Source organism: Nyctereutes procyonoides, unplaced genomic scaffold (genome assembly GCF_905146905.1).
Source record: "Nyctereutes procyonoides isolate TBG_1078 unplaced genomic scaffold, NYPRO_anot_genome, whole genome shotgun sequence".
Taxonomy (NCBI): domain Eukaryota; kingdom Metazoa; phylum Chordata; class Mammalia; order Carnivora; family Canidae; genus Nyctereutes; species Nyctereutes procyonoides.
In genome coordinates this window covers 43,034,826-43,054,751 of record NW_026575133.1, presented here as the reverse complement: position 1 = coordinate 43,054,751, position 19,926 = coordinate 43,034,826, and the positions used below count along the sequence as shown (strand labels likewise).

Below are 19,926 nucleotides of genomic sequence, written 5' to 3'. Positions count from 1 at the left end.
GTTGTGCAGCCAGGAAGAACACTGATCCAAGACTGCAGGCTGGCAAAGGAAAGTGGCGGAGGAGCTCCTACTGATGAGGATGCTGTATTTCACTGGGCTATGATGCTTGCATTTAACTGCAACATCATTTCTGTTTCTAGTACAAGAATTCATCAACCACTATACTAGGGGTAATGATTTATATGTAGGTAATACTAAGGGTAATAACATGCATGTGCAACACCCAATGGGTAACTCCATGAGTGGACCACACTACTCACATCATACAAGTAATACCAGTATCGGCTGATGGCGTGTAAAACTCTTAGAAGAAGAATCACATCTAAGGACGGGTCTTCAAAAGTTATATTCTCAGGTGGTGAGGAGATGAGGTAAACTTCTAAAGGATTGGATACCGATGGGCATACTCCATCTAGAGTGCAAGAGATCAGAGCTAAGTTTTGATCCAAGTTAGAAAACCTATGCCAGTGGGGCTGGTGTAATCTTATCACCCCTAAAATAGTGACCGCAAGTTGTAAAGATCTAATGTTTGGCCTCCTATTAGAACACGGATAACGAACATTCTTCCCTTTTACCTTATACATAAACCAGACAGGTTTATGAAAATTTTGCTTTCCTCCCATATCCAAACAAACCATAAGGGAGAAAAACTGGATCCTTTGCATTTCTTATTTTCAACAGGAGCAATGGCTAACAATAAAATGGGCCAGAGAAGAATAAAGAAAAATGTTTAAATTTAAGTTCACAGTTCTATATAAATTTCCCAGATTTTTGATTTTTATATCCAGCTTAAAATGGGCATGTAAAATAGACAAATATTCCCAACTGTGACTCTGATAAGAGATTTGGTTCTTTAATCCAAGGCTTAGGATAGGACATACGCATGGTTTCCAAGGGGATCTAGGATTCTTCTCTTTGTAGACTTTAATAAATAATAGCTTAGGCAGGGGTGGGCAGGGGGTCAGGGGCTGAAACTGTTGCCATTTACTTTAACTCAGCAAAGGAATTAAAAATCTTATCACTATCACTACATAAAATAAAGGGCGATTTTTAACATCAAAACATAGAAACAAAAATCTCAAAATAAAAACTGTTTATAATAGAACTTCGTTTCATGGAAAACAAAACAAAACACTGTTACAATGTCCTTATTTCTGTGGACCATAAAAAATCTCAGCAATTGACGCCTTTTGTTTGGAACTTCTGGAAAGGAGGTTCCATGGAATGACCCAGAGCCAAATGCTAAGGCATTGGTACCATCACATAAAAAAGAAGGGGAGCAAACAAGCACACGTGGACTGGAAGAAAAACTACGAAAGAGAACAACTGGGAGGTGCTACTCCATTGTGTAGTCATTCTTGTTCCCTGGAAAAACTGTTCATTCCTTTTGTAATTGTTAGATTTTAATAAATGACAAAAATGAAGGGCCCCCCTGACCATGATCAGTCTCTTCTTTAGTAAACGTGCTCTACTAATGAAATTTGTTTAGCCTTCATTGAAACATAAGTTTTTCATGGGAAGACTGTTAAGTTTTTCCCAAGTTTCTTCCCAAATTTAATTTTCCAGGTACTTAACTTTTCGTTTGTGGTAATTTCATTGTTTCTAAATTATATTCAAGGACTTCACTGCTACATATAAATCATTCCTTTAAAATTTCCATGCACGGCAAGTTGTTTTCCCCTCCCATATCAACTTACCATGCCATAACTCATCGTGCTTTTTTGCATTTCTAGGGGATGTTTTTGTTGGAGCTGTTTGGGCTCTTCCTCTTTTACCACCAACACAATCTTTATTACTTTCTTCATCCTCTCTCACGGGTTTGTACCTAAATTGATGGGAGAGTATGTAAACTAAATGTAGATTTAAAAATAAAAACTATTCGATAGGGGCCTAAAAACTATTCTACAGGGGCTGAAAGTGTGACCTACAGACACCAGAGTTAAAAGAACTCTGAGATCTATCCTGTTTCTTGTATTTAGAAAATTACCAATAGCACTGCTTCCAGGAAGACACCACACAGAGTCCACCATCCCAGGAGGGGCCACCTGAGGAACTCCAGGGGTAGTTCAGAGAAGAATGGCTCAATTTATTTATTTTTATTTTGTTAAGTGGAGCCCAACACAGGGCTTGAATTCACAAACCTGAAATCAAGACCTGAGCTGAGATCAAGAGTTGGCCACTTAACCAACTGAGCCACCCAGGCATCCTGAAGAATTGTTCTCTTTAAAAATAAGCAGCAGACATTCATAAACAATGCAGAAAGCTACACTCAAATGACTCTGAGGATTCTGAGATGACAAGCTTATTACTCAAAAGGAACATAATCTTACAGAGATATTTTTGTCTTATTTAAAGACCTAAAACAAATCTAAAAAGCTGATGTGAACTATGATTATTGCCCATGAATACATAATTTCTAGGAGACATAATGAAGGCAAATACACACATACACATGTGTGCACATGCATGCATTTACGTACACACAGATAAAATATTTGAAGCAGCTTTTAATAATAACATGTAAGATTTGGGTTCCCTCTCCTTACGTAACCCAGCCATTAATATGAATTCCAAAACACAGAAATAATGTATCAAAGTAGATGAAAAAGCAAATGAAGTCATTTTCAGACTTGCCATATTGTATGAGTCTTTGTCCAAATACCAGCTCTTCCCAGAGGGTTGCTCTCATCATCTGTGGACTCCCGCTCATCCTCAGCCTGTATACTGAACTGCCGGACTGCCTGATATACAGTCATGTTATACGGTAGCAAATGTTCTCCAATATAAAACTGTAGCCTGTGCCTTACGTTTCCAGAATTTAAGAACTGAGCGGCCTAAATGAAGCAAAAAGAAAATACATTTAAGCTCCAGGCGCTCGACTGTGTGCATTACAACATGGTGAGAATAGCACCTTACCAGAGACTCGTCTATTTCTTCATCAGAGCCATCATCATCACTGTCTTCATCATCTTCTCTTACTCTTCCATACCCTGAGGACCAAAAAAGGCTGTTAAACTAGCAATTTTATGTCACAAAAGCCCATGTATACTGGTTACACTAACATACTCTTAGAAAAAAGCGTGTATTACACTTTGACCGATGTACCAGAAAGAGCTAAGAAAATTGTCACATACAAAATGCCATTTCTACTACATTACGTTCCAACAAGATAAGTTAACTTGTCACTGAAGTATGCCACCAATCCCTTGGAAGGCTGTCGTATTTCCACATGCTATATATATAAAATGAATGATGGAAACGTAAGTTCCTGATGCTAGTTTTAACAGGAGCAGCAATAAACAGGGAAATATTTGTACATTCCCTTATATTCCCAGCCCAAATGTATGTACAAACACATAGACAAGGAAAGTACCTCTAACTACAAGGTATCTCTCAATAGCTTGTACCAAAGCCAGGGGATCAATCTTGACCGGCCCGCCCTTCCACTGCTTCACATTTGCACAGTCTGGATGTCTCTGTAACTGGCATTTTAACTGATGTGTGTTGAAAAATTTTAAAGCCTGTGATCCTCTGTTGAGAGAAAAGCTCAAGATAATTTGTGAAAAAAAGTTATTCTATTATTTTCAAAATCAACATAATTAATTCAAACCAAAGCTAGACACTACAAATTGCATTTTATAAAGGCAAAAAATAAGCACTTACCAGTTATGTAAAAAGCCAGCAATTTAAGTTAGCGAAAGTTGTTATAAAGAAATAAAAAGGGTGTGCATGCATGCATATGTAAACATTAAATCATTTGATCTCTGTCATGAGAAATCCCTGTGAGCAGAAATCCCTGACCACCGAGATTTAACTATTTCTCCAGAATAAAAGTTCCTCAACCATTTGAGCATGCTTACTTATACAGTATTTTGCCATTGCCTAACTGAATTCTATGGCTTTAAAAACAAAGGGAAAAGCCCTGTTTTTTGCGTTCAAACATCTCTGCTATAGAATTACTTTAAAAACAAACGTTTAAAATTTACTTTGCTATATTCTTTTGAATGAAGCCAGTCTAAACCTGGTAATATTTAATTGCTCATTTCTGTAAAGGGCTGACAACAGTTAAGACACAGACAAGCTTAAAAAGCAGTTATCTGTAAGACTCCATAAGGCATGCAAATAGGGGTATGGGAAAGAATATTCCATTAGACAGGATATAGATATATGTAAACCTACATTATTTTATACAAATCTGGGTAAAAATGAAAAACCTCATTGTTTTCTCAGGCATAGATGAAAATGGCCCCAATATTTAAAAAAATATTCCAGGACAGTATAATGATCAAAATTGAAAACCACATTCCATATTAATTTTCAAAGGCAGATCAGGGAAATACAAATCAAAACCACAGTGAGATCCCACCTCATACCAGTGAGAATGGGGAAAATTAACAAGGCAGGAAACAACAAATGCTGTAAAGGATGCGGAGGAAAGGGAACCCTCTTACACTGTTGGTGGGAATGTGAACTAGTGCAGCCACTCTGGAAAACTGTGTGGAGGTTCCTCAAAGAGTTAAAAATAGACCTGCCCTACGACCCAGCAATTGCACTGCTGGGGATTTACCCCAAAGATGCAGATGCAATGAAACGCCGGGACACCTGCACCCCGATGTTTATAGCAGCAATGTCCACAACAGCCAAACTGTGGAAGGAGCCTCGGTGTCCATCGACAGATGAATGGATAAAGAAGATGTGGTTTATGTATACAATGGAATATTCCTCAGCCATTAGAAACGACAAATACCCACCATTTGCTTCAACGTGGATGGAACTGGAGGGTATTATGCTGAGTGAAATAAGGCAATCGGAGAAGGACAAACATTATATGGTCTCATTCATTTGGGGAATATAAATAATAGTGAAAGGGAATAGAAGGGAAGGGAGAAGAAATGTGTGGGAAATATCAGAGAGGGAAACAGAACATAAAGACTCCTAACTCTGGGAAACGAACTAGGGGTGGTGGAAGGGGAGGAGGGTGGGGGGTGGGGGTGAATGGGTGACGGGCACTGAGGGGGACACTTGACGGGATGAGCACTGGGTGTTATTCTGTATGTTGGTAAACTGAACACCAATAAAAAATTAATTTATTAAAAAAAAAGAAAACTAAGTATGGAATCAACAATAAAAATAAAATTTTCAAAGGCAGAAAAAACTCTAGCCCACATAGATCTCTTTATCTGTCCAAAAAATGCATATTGTTTTAATAAAATGTTTTCAAAACACATCATATTGTGTATTTTAAAACCAAACTAATTTCTTGTTTTTATAGGCTCCTAGTCATAATTTTCCAGAAACCTTGTAACATCAAGTAAAATACAATAATAAACCATCACAGTGAATTCTTTCCATAAGGCTTAAGAGTTCGGTAAAACTGATACTACAGAAAATATACAAAGTTTTAATGAAACAAGAAAAGTTCATATTCAACACTTATTTGTTAAAACCCTTCAAAGGTAGAACCACTTACATCACATAGAAAAATCACAGTATTGCACAGAACGCAATTTTATTATCCAGATCAACAAAATTCACGGAGAGAAGAAATAGACATTAAAATTTATCAGTTTTAGGAACACTAAGGTCTATCACAGGTTGCCAACATAGCCACTGGGATAGGTTATTTCCAGAACATTAAGTTCAGAACATGGGGAGTGCTTTTAAAAATAAAAAGTCCTTTTCTTCAGTCATCATGACCAAATGGTCTTTGGGCAGATGAAGAGGTTACTAGACCTCTTGCCACTCTACATCAATAAAATTATCCCCACACTCCAATGGCAAGGGCACGCCCAGGCAGGGATCCTTACCTGCCTCCTGTCCCGTTCCCACTGGGGAAGTCATGTACTTTGACTGGAAACTGTTCCATCTGGCTGAGGCAGTTGTTCATCTTGTGAACTAATGCCAACAAAGGCGCATTACCCACTGGTTCTACTCTTCCAATGGGCTCTTCTCCAGGAAGCTAAAGTTATAAATAAACCAACAGGTTAAGCAAGGCCTCTTGAAAATGGAACACTCCTCAAAAAGAAAATTTAACAGGCAATTTTACAAAAGAGAGCCATTCATCTATTCTCTTTTATCTTTTTTGATAGATTTGGTTGGAATGATTATTTCCATATAAATTACTTCAGAGAGAGAGAGACTCTTTGTAGAGGTCCACAATCCCTTATTCGGAATTCCTCAATCTAAAAGGCTTGAAAACACAACTTATTTAGTGGTGAGACCTGACTCGGAGAGACATGAGGCCATCTGCAGTCTGTATCTTTCCTGAGCAGAAATATTCATATGCTTTGCTGCAAAAATATTTAATGAGTATAGAGTGCTACTTAGAATCCACTGGGAATATCAGGTAATATATACGTACTGTATTATAGAACTTTTGAAACCTATTGCCCCAAGGAGTTTCAGTTAAGAGATTACAGACCTGTACAGAATCCTAAACATGGTATAAAACTATATCCAGTATTGCTGCACATTTCATGCACTGCAAACAAATATCAAATCTGCTTTAGGTAGCCCAAGTTAAAACAATGAAAGAAGTGCTCAAATACCTACAAACCTGAAAGGCCAGGCGAAAGGTTTCACTAGCATGCAGAAGAATCAGCCTTAGTCTTACTACACAGAGGATCCTGAGCATGCCTTCTCTCAAGTAGTTTTGTAACAAGTAGAATGATTAAAGTCACTAATATCCAAGAGACATTCTTGCTCTCACCCACTGAGGCTGAAGGAAGGGGAGCCTCTCTGAGCCTTCTGGTGTTCCAATCCAGAGTATAAATGGTGATTGAGTACTCTCAAATAGAACTATTAATGCTGTATTTTATATGCAAAATGGAAAAGTATATACTCACGCTATTTTATACCTATAGCTATGTTTACCATATCTCCCTATATGTACATATTGTGAACTACAACATATTTAAAAACAAATACTGAGAATAAAATACATTCACAAGTGAAAGGCTATTAATGGCTGGTCCTAAAGAGAAAAGACTCAAGACACGCTAACCATGGAAACTGTGGCACCTGTGCCATTAAATCACCATTTCATTGCTTTACTAATATACTTGATATTAAAACAACAAAAACAAATAAAAAACACCAAGGAATCCAACTGTATCACAAGCTAGAAATTTGAAGTATTTTGACTAGCATCTAATTGAAATTACTGAGATGAAAATACACACATCAGTGACCAATGATTCCTTTAAGGTGATATAGGAGCATTATGAGGTAACTTACTGGTGAAGAAAAAAATACATGAAGGAATCTCTTTAATCTGATCTCTCGGCTCACAGCATCCTTTTCACTTTTAGATGTCAAATAAAGCAACAGCTGCTTCACGAATCCACTATGTTGGATTTCAAATGATGAAACATCGGACTCTGAGACTATGCTACGGATTTCTACAAGGCACTCAGCTCCACCATCCACCTGAAAGAGTTGGGAACGGTTTTTCCATATTGATTTAAACAGTCCTAACTAAATGTAGAGTTCACATTTCCTCAAAAAAGAATACATTTTGAACATCTTTCAAACAAAAGAAAAAGAAGAGAAGGCGGAGGGAGTGATGCGTTCTTAGTGGATCCTTGGAAACTATGATCTTACAAACATAGTCACAAAATGTTAGTATTTCATGGAAGAAAAACAGCCTGCATACCGCTAACATAAAAAAGAAGTCTCACATTCAACCAACAGTAAATAAATAAAGACGACAAAGAATGAGAATACAAATTGAGGGGTAAAGAGCTAGAATACCAGAATGAAAGGATAAAACAAGAATATCAAATGTGGCTTTAAATTAATACATTTAAAACCTGGATGAAATGGACAATTTCTTGGAAAACATGTACCCCTCTAATTGCTCAAAAGGGCATTAAAAATGTAAAAAGGCTTAGAATCAGATGAAATATAAAAGGCTTATTCAATCTCCTGCAAATACTATCAGACCTACATGGCGAGGGGTTAAGGGGGGAATCCTATCAACTCTAAACCCATAGTTGAGATGTACTTGAGGGAAATTTCTCAAGTTTTTTCCCCACGAAATATGGGATGACAGGTTTCCTGGGTGGCTCAGTCAGTTGAGCATCTGACTCGTGATTTTGGCTCAGATCATGATCTCAGAGTTGTGAGATCAAGTTTTGTGTCAGGCTTTGCGCTCAGAGTGGAATCAGCTTGAGATCCTCTCTTCCTCTGTCCCTGTCCACCTCCTTCCCCCCAAAAAAGGGTGCTCTCTAAATAAACTCTTTAAAAAAGAAAGAAATAGGGTAAAAAGTTAAAGATGAGATTCCTAGTCCAATTAATGATAAAATAATAAAGCATGAAAGCTAAGGGACAAGGTACAGAAATGTGCAGTGCTAAAGATACATGTCCAGTGAAAAAGTTGATCTGGGACAGCAAAATCCATGGGAAGCCAGAGTCATCAAGGGAAGAATGGCAAGACAGAAGAGATGCTGGAAGAGACCACAAAGGACCAACAATGTACACCCAATGTGGTACCTGGAGGTTGAGTTGTTCAGTTGCAGCACAAAGTCTCTGAAGGACATTCAGTGCAGGGTTGCTTCCATCCATGTTCTCAGAACTGAAATAACGCTCTACAAATTTATGCGCCTGTTCCTTAATCCAACCTTTAATCTTTTCTCTGCAAGAAGAAAAAACAAGATTTTAAAATTAGTCTCTGTGTATTTCACAGAAAAGATGTATTTCAATCATAATTCCACAAAGGCAGACAGCTGCTATATTTAAAACCATCTGTCATCAATGACAATCTATGTTTATAGATTAATAAATTCAGATTAACCAAACTGTCATTTTGAAAATGGGCTAAGGTGTACTAGAGAATTGCACAGCTACTTAAAATATATTTCATATCATTACGTAGAGAATATACAAAAAGTTCTGATTTCTTGGAACTCTACCATGTAACAGTTTCCTTCCTAAGTATTTGCCTGAAAGTAACTTTACATGGCTGCTTCATTAGGTACAGACATATCTGCTTTGTCCTTTACTGTGTTCCTTGGAGAGCTGAAATAAAGAAGTACAGACCAGAAACACACACCTGTTAGATGCACAATTAACTGAGACCTGGCTATTTAAATTACAAATTCTGATGCCTTTAGACATAAAGTTGATAAATTACTTTTTATTAACCAAAATTCAGAAGGAAAAAAAAAGCCTGTTTCTTTACCCAGTGGCATTTGATTTTTAGAACTTTCTTATATGCAGAAATAGTAATCCTTATTGGTGTGTTACATAAGGAGTGAAAAAACTAACATAAGCAACTCAGAAGGATTTTAAAGAAATAATATTTTAAAGGAACAAACTGGTGTGTGAAAAAGTTTACCTGTACAGTTCCAAATTTCTTAAGATCAACAAAGAAGCCTCTACTCTAGGATCCTTAAGTTCCACTGTCAAGGGTAGAGGAAGAAAGCGTATTTCATAAAGTGGGTGTGTGTCTGTGTGCATGTGTACACACAGAAAATATGTCAGCTTGCCCTCCTCTAGAACAACTGCCAGGTTCCACAGGGCAGCATAATTTATTTGGTTTTGAACATATGTTAACGCAAACATAAATGTTGAAATGGAGGGAGCCTGCTTGTCCCTTGCCTATGTCTCTGCCTCTGTGTATCTTGTGAATAAATAATTAAAAAAAAAAAGATGTAAGACCAGACTTTCAGACAAAACCATGCACAGAGTTCAAAAACAGAATGTGCTCTGTCCTCAAGCAATGCCACTTCTGAGCATAAATGGAATGTATCCATGTTTCATCTCTACACAACAAACATACTGACTGCAATAATGTTAACTTTTGCAAATCCGAGAACAGAAGTATTAGAGAATTCCCTCACTTCACCTGTTATTGGATATGGTGTCCTTGGAGGCGGCCCTGGCAAGACCACTGACTCCTGCAGTTCGTGCTGGTTCGATGTTGTTGCTGTTGGACTGTGCGCTTAACCTTCCCCATGTTTTTGGATTCAAGCTTGCCAGGAAAGAAGATTTAGGTGACTGAGTAGTGGTAGGGCTTTTAGCTATGAAAAGAAACGGGAATGACAGTTAAATCATTTTTGTGCAATGAAAACTACATTTTACAATTACTGTTCTTAGTAGGTGAAGTTGCTGAAACTAAAAACACTGAGTATTCAGGAAACCCAGGTGTGTGTAAAGCTGTCAGCAGCTTGATAAGTACATGCCTTTAGTTTCCCTCGCCCCCCCCCCCCACAGCATCATCAGAGCAATTACCTTGATTGTCTACTTTGTCATCATCTCTTGGAGGTGAATACTTTGGCCTTCTTGGCCCTCGTTTTGGCAGCCGTTTTCTCTTTAGAACATCACTTAATCGACTAGCACATGAGAAAACATGGGATAAGTTTAGCAATTATCATGATTTATTATCATAGCTCATTGAAAAGCAAGCTAAAATGGCAGAAGCAAGGTGTAAAATATTGCCATAACAGAATATTCTTAGTTTGTGGTTATTTAATGCAGACTCTATACCAGTCATGTTCTAGAGATCTAGAGACCTAGAAAAGGATTACTTCAAAAAGCAGCTGTTTGACTACACTGAACTAAAAGTAAAATTATAAACTCCATATACATACAGAAAAGTACCTAAAACAAATTCACAATGCAAAGAAGCAATATTAAAAAGAACTGTGCTATCAAACTAGAAAAGAATATTAAATCTGATTACCATATTTATTCCCTAACTTAAATGACAAAAACTAAAATTGAGTAATAATATTATCAAAATACTTTCGATACTACTCCAAAGTACTTTCATGGTATGCAATTACAACATCCTAAATGAACGCACTTAGAGTTAAGTCATTTTTTTAAACACAACCCATAAACGAATCTGTCAAGTCACAGTATTAATAAACTATTTTGAATTAGAATATCTGAAATAGAATATACATAGACTCGGTGTCTTATTTTCACCATTCTTAAAAGTAGGAATAGTTTGAAATATCAACAGATTCATAGAATAACAAAACTACATAAGATGGAGAAGATGGAAAAAACGTTCTGGGTACATGACCGGTAGAGTCAGTTGAGTGTCTGACTCTTGGGTTTCGGCCCAGGTCATGATCTCAAGCCTCAAGTTGGGTTCCACGCTCAGTATGGAGTCTGCCTGAGTTTCTCTCCCCCTCTTCCTCTGCTTCTCCCTGTCCCCACCCTGCACCAAGCTAGCACACTCTCTCTAAAATAAGTAAATAAAACTTTTTTTTTTTTTTTAAGTTCTGGTTCAGTTGGTCTGTAAGTCAAATAAAATTAGAAAAACCAAAAAATATTTTAAAGGTTTTCCAACATTTAATACGTCTATTAAAAACACTAAATGTATTTGAATACACTTCACAATCAGGAAAAGTGAAATTTATTTTAAAGATTTATTTATTTTAAGGAGAACACAGGTGGGGCAGGGGAGAAAGAGAGAGAGATAGAATCTTCAACCTGATTCTGTGCTGAGCATGGAGCCTAACATGGGGCTTGAGCTCATGACCTCAGCCAAAACCAAGAGTTGGATGCCTGAACAAATGAGTCACCCAGGCTCCCTGGAAAAATGAACTTTCAGACATGATTGAACGATTCCCCCTTTATAAATGTAAACTAACCTTTCTTTATTTGAAATCATATTAGAAAGGAATGGAACCACTTAAAAATACTTAAAGGTTTTTTCCTTTTCTTCCTTAGAATTTCAACAGTTAGAACCTAAAATCAAGTCTAATCCCGTTAAGTGGCTCAGAAATACTGCATTTGTCTGAGTTGCATCACATTTCACCAAGCACCTGATGTTTCGGGCACCATGCCTGTGTTAGACAGTGAAACCCCACAGTAACGTAAGTTACCACAGCAGCCAGGGCGAAGGAGTGAGGCCAGAGAGGAAGTAAGCAGAGACAGACAAGGCTGTGAGGGAAAACTGGCAGACAAACCCAACTTGAGAAGAGAGAAGGTGGAGGTTCCCCAGTATATTCTCCAAGCCCAATCCCATAGGTACCACCCAAACTAAGCAGCTTCCTGAAATAACAGCCACTGTGTCAAAAGACCAAGTCTGTAGCCCAAGTCCCAGAACTGCCAAAATTCATATTTAAGCTAGAGTAGACAACTGCCACCAGGTGGCACCAGAAAGAGCAGAGATCCTAAGCCAGCTAGCTTCTTAGGACAATGCTACCTTGTAGTTTACAGGATTAAATGTTTTACACTAACTACACTTTGATTTTCAGAACTGAATCTGATCATGCACCAGTCATACAGTAATAGGAAGTTTCTAATGTCAAAGAAACAAATACAATTTTAGAGTGTAATTTGTTTCAACACAACAAAATGAAGACTAAATGAGGGTTTGGTAATGTTCTCAGAAGCACAGTACAAGAAAGAGAGTAAAACAGGTAACAGAGGTGGAAGCAGGTTTATTTAAGAATTCCTACTTACTCTTATTAAGAGCAAAGTTCCCATTAGTCAATTAAAAAACAAAAGGGAAATCAGGTTTTTTTCCTGTATATTCCCCAAATTCTAGTTTTTAATATTTTTCACTATGTTACTATCTGGATGTCTTAAAACTGGTACGTATGCAACAGTAAATAATCACAAGATTACAGAATTAGAAACGAGGGTTCAAGTTCTATATCCATGAAATAAGTGTGACACTGTGCTCATCATTAACTACTCCATTAGTTCTCTCAGAAACTTCACTGAGCCACAGTTCCCTGGAAACACATCGTATCCCTTGGGATTCCTAGACACAACTAAATACAGTGGCTTTACAATAAATGGATGGTCTCTTCCCATTCCCATTAAACATCAAACAAAACACTGATGGGTAAATGCAGCGTCCTCTCTTAATATTTTACCATTTTATTCCCTGTGTGAATCTCAGGTACCAGGACACAGGTAAAGGTGAAGAGCACAAAACTCTGACTTACCCTTGAGGGCTCAGATCTAAAGAGTCATCTCTGCTGTGCTGCAAGCTGGGGGACCCCAGGTCAGCTGCAGCATTGGTGGCGGCCGTGGCTGTTCCACTGCTGACTGACGTCGTGGATCCCAGGGATCCTGACCCATTCGTACAGGCCTTTGGTGGACTTGTCAACAAAGACTCTGATTCTGCTAAGTGTTTTACTTGATGCATTACACCTGTACAGTAACAGATATGAGTCAGTTTTAACCAGGACCACCTCCCCACAATCCTACAATCTCTAAATGCTAACACTGATTCATAGGGAATGAATAAAAAGTATCTGGCAGATGGATGGGACATGATGACTTAGGTGCCAGGGTTTTTGACTTGACTCCATTCTGGAAAGTGGTAGGCAAAATCAGCATTAAAGAGAGATTTATATTGAATGTCTTCTAATATTCAAAATCTGATAAGAGGAAATTTAACGGGTCATACAAAGTCCTGCTGGAAATTCAAATACCATTATAAAAACAATGAACTACAAAAACAGAGTAGTGCACCTACGGCTTGACAGCCAGAAGATAAAAACCTACTACAATTATTAGTTAACTTCAAATGCTACAGTGAGAAAAGATCACAGTTAATACTATTGCCAAAAAAGAAAACACCAAAAATCCAAGTATGGGGATTTTCAGATCCTTGGTGTTGTATGAAGAGAACTATATGGTAACTTATGAGGCAGGGGTTCATATTTGGACAAGAATCACAGGAGAATGGACATGGTGGGGAAGCGGGTGCCAAGAACTATCAACTGTGTGCAGAGGTGTGTGTCTGAATGTACATGTTCACACATTCACATTTTTCTCTGGGTAAACAGTCACAATAAAAAAAAACACAAGATGTCTGAATGAACTCAAACTTGAGGCATTCATCCTACAAATATTATCTGTAGCAATCACACGCCAGACTGTGTGCTAGGTTAGTACCTATATGACCATGGACGAGAAAAATGGACTCGGGGCAGCTACGGAGAAAAAAAATTTTTTTACAAGAAATTACAAATAAAGACTAAACTGGTCCTTAAAGAGAAAACACAGTGCTGATGGAGCACACAGCTACCAGAACGTAACAGATTCTAGAAGGAAGACAAAGTCCTCAGGAATAAATGACATTTAAAAGGAACCTCAAAGAGCAGTACACCCAGCCAGATGCAAAGCAGTAAAACTAATCAAGACTCTTCCATAACCTTCATAATGTATATATACTATAATAAATTTGGGGGTGGGGGGAAGGTGGAAAATTGAATCTGACAGCACAGTGATACTCTAAATGTAAAGAGGAAAAAAAAAATCACATATTCTGAATACACTTCCCAATCAATCAGAAAGGTAGAACAAATAAAGGCAAACAGCAGCTAAAACAAAACACCAAAACCAAAACACAGAATGCAAATTACAAGATAATCCAAGGCTAAAAAGAACACATACCAAACATTTATGCGATCACAGAAAGCATCTATTCAAAAATGCACCCCATTTGTTACCCATATTAATAGAATTTGCCTTCTGTTTCATATAAATAAGTAGTGTTGAGATTGGTTTTTTATTTTTATTTTTTTATTTTTTTTGGGGGGGATTTTTAAATTATCATTGTTTAAACAGAGCTATTAAGAAAATAGTGAAAACCTCGTTCCATTTGATTTAATACTCTTCCACTATCATGACTACAGCACTCTAGAGATGTGAACAGATCCAGATCCAGCATAAGGTGATGAAAGAAGAGAAAATAGATCATATGCAGAAAGAATTAGGATTGTTGATAAGATGGAAGATGAAACTACTGTAAGGTAAAATACCATTATTGCTTGTGTTCTTACACAAGATCAAGGTATCCTCAAAGACCAAAAGAGCCATAAAGAGATTCGCTGATGAGAAAGAATTCCTTTAATATCTTGGTATGTTTCAAAAGGTAAAACACCAGAATGAGCAATACAGATTCATCTTTGAGATCTTCAAAAAGAAAACAGAAAAGTACTATATCTTCTAAGCTGATACCTATGTTGAAATTCCTCAAATGAGAGGACTAGACAAACTGCACATTAAAGATTATCTCAAGCCATAAAATATTCCACTATGCACCCAACAAATTAAATAAAAATCCCTTTACAAGTATTCTGATCTATGAAAGGGACTCACTGGGAGAGAAAGTGAACTCTTGACTTTTTCAAGCTAGCTTTATGGGCAGGTGTCACATTATCTATAAGAAAAGAAAAGTCAAATTGCTTCTGGTTCATAAACACTCAAATCCTTGAAATGTACCTAAGTGCTGATCACCTGGCTGTCAATCTCAACTTATATTAACAGATTTTATGAAAGACACTTTATATGGTATGTGAGCTATAAGCATGAAAAAAAACTTAAAAGATTTTATTTATTCACGAAGACACACACACAGAGAGATAGAGATAGAGATAGAGAGAGAGAGAGAGAGAAAGAGAGAGAGAGAGAGAGGCAGAGACACAGGCAGAGGTAAAATCAGGCTCCATGCAGGAAGCCCCACGTGGGACTCCATCCCAGGTCTCCAGGACCACACTCTGGGCTGAAGGCAGCGCTAAACCGCTGAGCTACCCGGGCTGCCCCAAGCATTAAAATTTCTTATAATAAAGGTAAACGTTTAATATTTGTTCTAAATTAAAGTTACATGGATATTGAAATACTAGTTAGACTAAAAGATTAACAATTAATTATCATGAATGATATTACCTTCTCTTCTGAAGTAAACACTAAAAATATCAGGTAACTTCTGCATTAAGATTTCTGCCATCTGAAGTGCTCCAACTACTATCTTCAGGTCTTGGCTTGACAGCATGGAAGCAATGTGACTAAAAAAAGAAAGCGTTCATATATAAAACATCTGTCTCAAGTTGAGAATTATTTTTGGCCATACTACTTTAAATTTGAGAGCAAAATATTTTAATTGTGAAAACAACCAAAATTTTTCTTAAACAACACTTTTGCATTTATTTGACTATCTCAAAGGTGTGTATGAATATAAAGAGACAAAAAAGGCCTCAAGACATTACAAATAAACTGCTTTATGCAATTTTTTGTATATTATTACTTTAAGGATCTTGGAAATTACTTGCAGAGACTTGATTTTCTAAAATGTTTTTCCTCGTTTCATGAACACACCTTGAAACAGCATGATTTTTCAGGACATCCTTCAGAAGTTCAGCATCCGCAAAATAAATTATCCTAAGAATTGCTCTAAGGCACTTATGTCTGACCGCAGGTCCTGCTGAGGAACTATACACTTCATAAAGAACACCAAATAATGTCTTAATAAAAGACTTAGCCAGTTCCGGATCCTCTTTCATAAGCTGTGCTCGAGCATCATCCTTCTTTAACTCTGAATATCCACCTGTTATAAAATAAAAATGTGCAATTCTAAAGTTACAGACTTCAGAGACTCAAGGAAGTAAACAACATAAACCATTCAAGCTACTGTAATTATTTGAAATGTTATGAAAAAATCTGATTACATGACAAATTAATTTATCTAAAGTGATCAACGGGGTCTACAAAAATGCCAAATGCAGCATTAAGACAAAATTTAGCCAGTTGGAAAAAGGCATCAGCTGTGCCTCTTACTTTACTAATGTATGTTCAACAAAATACTGAGGCTAATTCAGTATTAGCCAGCTAAACCAGTGATAAGAAAAAACAGAGTTTGAGAGATGGACAATGGGTATATGATTGGAAACTCTTGAAAAACAAGGTGACCTGTCACTTTAAGAAGGAATAAGGTACAGGGGAAAGGAAACTGATGAAAAGTACACACTCGACCAAGGGTCGACAAAGTATGGTCCAAAGACCCAGTCTGGCCCAGTTCCTATTTTTGTAAATAAAATCTTATTGGAACATAACCACATATATTTATTTATGAATTTTCTACGGTTGTTTGGAGGTTCAATTGAGGTGTAGTACAGACACTATACAACCCATAAAACTTAAAATATTTACTATCTGACTGCTTTTAGGGACAGTTTGCTGACCCCTGCCCTCTAAACCAGAGCTGTGAAAGCAACAGACTCTATCCCCAAGGACAGAGATAAATGTCAGAAATCTAAAGAAAATCTATTCTTCGCTAGTGAAGAAGAGAATTTTGAAAGTATAACATAAAAGATTGCAAAGAACTAATCTGATTAAGTGTGGGTAGACCTAAAGGTATAAGAGGAATAATAGGATCAGATAAAAAAACTACATGGGGCTAATTGTGGCTGTGGTCTGCAATGCTGCAAATCACATAGAAAAATGTGGTGGGTACCATTTAAGCAACACTGGCTCATTCATCAATTAAAACATGATAGAAACAGCAACAAATTAATTACTACTATACAATGGCCTTAAGTTTAATAAAGACACTCAATGAAACAATTACTTATTATTGCAAATATTACTCACATGACAATACAGTATTATTTATTAACTCAAAAGCTACTTACTAGTGTTAGTATTGGCTAAGGGGTTAGGTTTTCTCTGAATGGCACGTGCTGTTCCCGTGTCCTCATTGATTTGCTGCATAGAATTAAAATCAATAGTATAAACTCGTCCCAGAGTGGACAAGCTTATCTCATCCTCACCGACCTGATGGGCTGCCTGAGAGCAAAGAGAGAGAAACCTTGAATATAAACATGGAGAAATTTATTAACTTAAGACACAATGGGGACCCTCCACAAATGCTAACTTACATATTTATTTCATCAGGTTTCAGACGGTGAAGTAAAGAGTATGGAAAATGTAATACTGTGGACGTGATAAAGCTCGTTCATTCAATAAATCATTTTTAATTAAACACAAACATACACCACAGGCCCTATAAGGTCCCCGTAGACATAAATACAGATAAATTCCTGATGAAAGATCTAGACATGTAGAACCACTGACATGAAGAAGACACCATTTGTATTAAAAAGGCTTTTAAGGCATTGCTGATAGAAGAAAAAAATTGTTATCCATAAAAATCTTAGTATCTAATTTGTAGGTTAAAATGTTATTTACGTTATGGTTTCTTAGTAGCCCACAAAATAGTCTTTAAACAAAATAAATTATCCTTAGGTGAAAAGGCTTTCCATTTAAATGAGGCTTTAAGATTGAAAGGGACGCAACCAAATCTAAGAGAATAACCAACCCCTAGGGGGTGCATGCGTGTATAGTACATAAAGAAAATGACACACTCTGATTAACACTATTTGCCTGATATAGCCAAAGAAGTGACATTCCTATAACAGTCCAATCTATGGAATTCCTAGTTTAAATATAAGACAGGACTCCTTCAAGTGTAAGAAAATAAGCTGACAGGGAAAATAAATTAATAAGAAAATGCTAAAAAGAAGGCAGCTTAGCATTAGAGACCACGTAAGGCAGCTTACACACTAAGGTGGACAACACATATTAGACCTGGCACACCTCACTTCCTCCTAAAAGCTGGCTCGGGACGTGGATACTTTCATAAGAACTTCTGATTTTATAACAGAAGTCAATGGTTTCAAAGTTGTTTTCAAAAATTCATCTTTAAAGAATGTCTCATCAAGTGTTATGCTCTAAAAAAAAAAAATCCAAATATCTCAGGTTGAAATTAGAAAATATAGTAAGACTTAAAAGTATCTCCTACATTGAAAATATTAGTAAATGATGCATAGTATTCCAAATAACGCAGTGACAAGCACTTCGTAATACAAGGCAATTTTCCTGACCTGAAAATTTTCTGAAATATTTCAATACATATTTAATAAGGAAGCTAACAAAAATAATAAAATCACATAGAACTCACAGAAAAACCCTAAATATTTTGGTGCACCTCTTTCCCTTATATTATTCCTCTTTTTCTTATTTTGCTGAGTGCCCAAAAGAGTCACAGAACTCTGAATCTTGTGTTCGTTTATCCTGTCCCACTTTATGTCATTAAAATGTATCCCCATTAACATCTGGATTACATGAGGCTAGTGTGTATCAAAACTTAATCATTTAACCGAGATACTAAAGTTAATTTCCATGTTTTTGTTCTTAAAAGTGTGCTGGAAAACAGCTATTTATATGTAAATCTTTGCTTATGGGAGGCATTTTATGGGTGGGAGATAGAAGGGACTTTGGAAACATATAGCCTAACTCCTCCAACGTTTCCTTTCAGAAATCAGGAAACTATGGAACAAAGAACTTAAATTACTTGCTCCAAGTCAATCAGGTAGTTAGCAGCAGAAGCAGGACTAGAACATCATGTTTTCTGACCTGAACAGAAATGAGGACCTTTTTCTCAGGAGACAAAATGAGAGAATCTTGAGTTAATTCAAAACTGAGCACATTTAAGTACACATAACCACCCTCCCAACTCCATCCCTACACCCGCTCTCCACCAAAATAGACAGATTTAAACGGTACGATGAAACTACTACCTCAATGATCCGGCTGTCAATCCTGTTATAGGGATGCCAAAGGCCACGGTCATCACGCCACTGCCAAATCGCACCGTCTGTGTTCTGCGCATTTCCCTTCTTCAGCATGGTATCAACTGCAAAAATGCCTTCTTTTGGTAAACATGGCATAAGTTCGCTGAAAACAAAGGTGCAATTATTTCATTAAGTAGCTTCCTGAACTATTAGTAAGTGACAGATCTCTAAGGTAAAATACCCGCCTGTACGCCACCGTTATTATTAGCCCAATCTTTACCAAATCAGAGATGTCAGTTCATACAGTTCTTGTGGACTTCGTGGAACAAGATCAATCTGTTCCTGACAACTTCCATTAGAGGCACCACACAGGAGAAAGTGAAGTGTTTCTGCAATGTCTGTAAAACCAACAATGGAAACCAAAAACCATGAAACTAGCCATATTACCTACTTTCTTATAGTCAAATATATGTGAATGAAAAGTAAAAAATCTTATTTTCTTATAAAGCAATATACTACAGAAATTAACAACCCAAATGAGCTATTAAAAAAAAACCTAAAAAGAAATTTATGAAAATTTTAACCATTTTTTTCC

The 19,926-nt window shown here is 36.9% G+C and overlaps 1 protein-coding gene across 17 annotated transcripts in view; it reads right to left on the bottom strand.

Annotated features, from left to right (window-relative positions):
* TRIP12 (thyroid hormone receptor interactor 12) overlaps nucleotides 1-19,926 on the bottom strand; it is a 148,043-nt gene that overhangs the window by 21,138 nt on the left and 106,979 nt on the right. For 7 of the 17 annotated variants that reach the window (XM_055300376.1, XM_055300377.1, XM_055300372.1 and 4 more), the window contains 16 exons: nucleotides 19,612-19,729; nucleotides 19,335-19,494; nucleotides 17,391-17,544; nucleotides 16,078-16,306; nucleotides 15,649-15,767; nucleotides 12,915-13,122; nucleotides 10,234-10,334; nucleotides 9,848-10,022; nucleotides 8,494-8,635; nucleotides 7,237-7,428; nucleotides 5,808-5,959; nucleotides 3,374-3,546; nucleotides 2,917-2,990; nucleotides 2,635-2,834; nucleotides 1,698-1,825; nucleotides 261-412 (listed from right to left, as the gene is read on the bottom strand). In XM_055300376.1, coding sequence (XP_055156351.1) covers nucleotides 261-412; nucleotides 1,698-1,825; nucleotides 2,635-2,834; nucleotides 2,917-2,990; nucleotides 3,374-3,546; nucleotides 5,808-5,959; nucleotides 7,237-7,428; nucleotides 8,494-8,635; nucleotides 9,848-10,022; nucleotides 10,234-10,334; nucleotides 12,915-13,122; nucleotides 15,649-15,767; nucleotides 16,078-16,306; nucleotides 17,391-17,544; nucleotides 19,335-19,494; nucleotides 19,612-19,729 — 2,477 coding nt within the window. The remainder of the gene's footprint in view (nucleotides 1-260; nucleotides 413-1,697; nucleotides 1,826-2,634; nucleotides 2,835-2,916; nucleotides 2,991-3,373; nucleotides 3,547-5,807; nucleotides 5,960-7,236; nucleotides 7,429-8,493; nucleotides 8,636-9,847; nucleotides 10,023-10,233; nucleotides 10,335-12,914; nucleotides 13,123-15,648; nucleotides 15,768-16,077; nucleotides 16,307-17,390; nucleotides 17,545-19,334; nucleotides 19,495-19,611; nucleotides 19,730-19,926) is intronic. The other 10 variants (XM_055300380.1, XM_055300385.1, XM_055300388.1 and 7 more) reach the window with 6 other exon arrangements.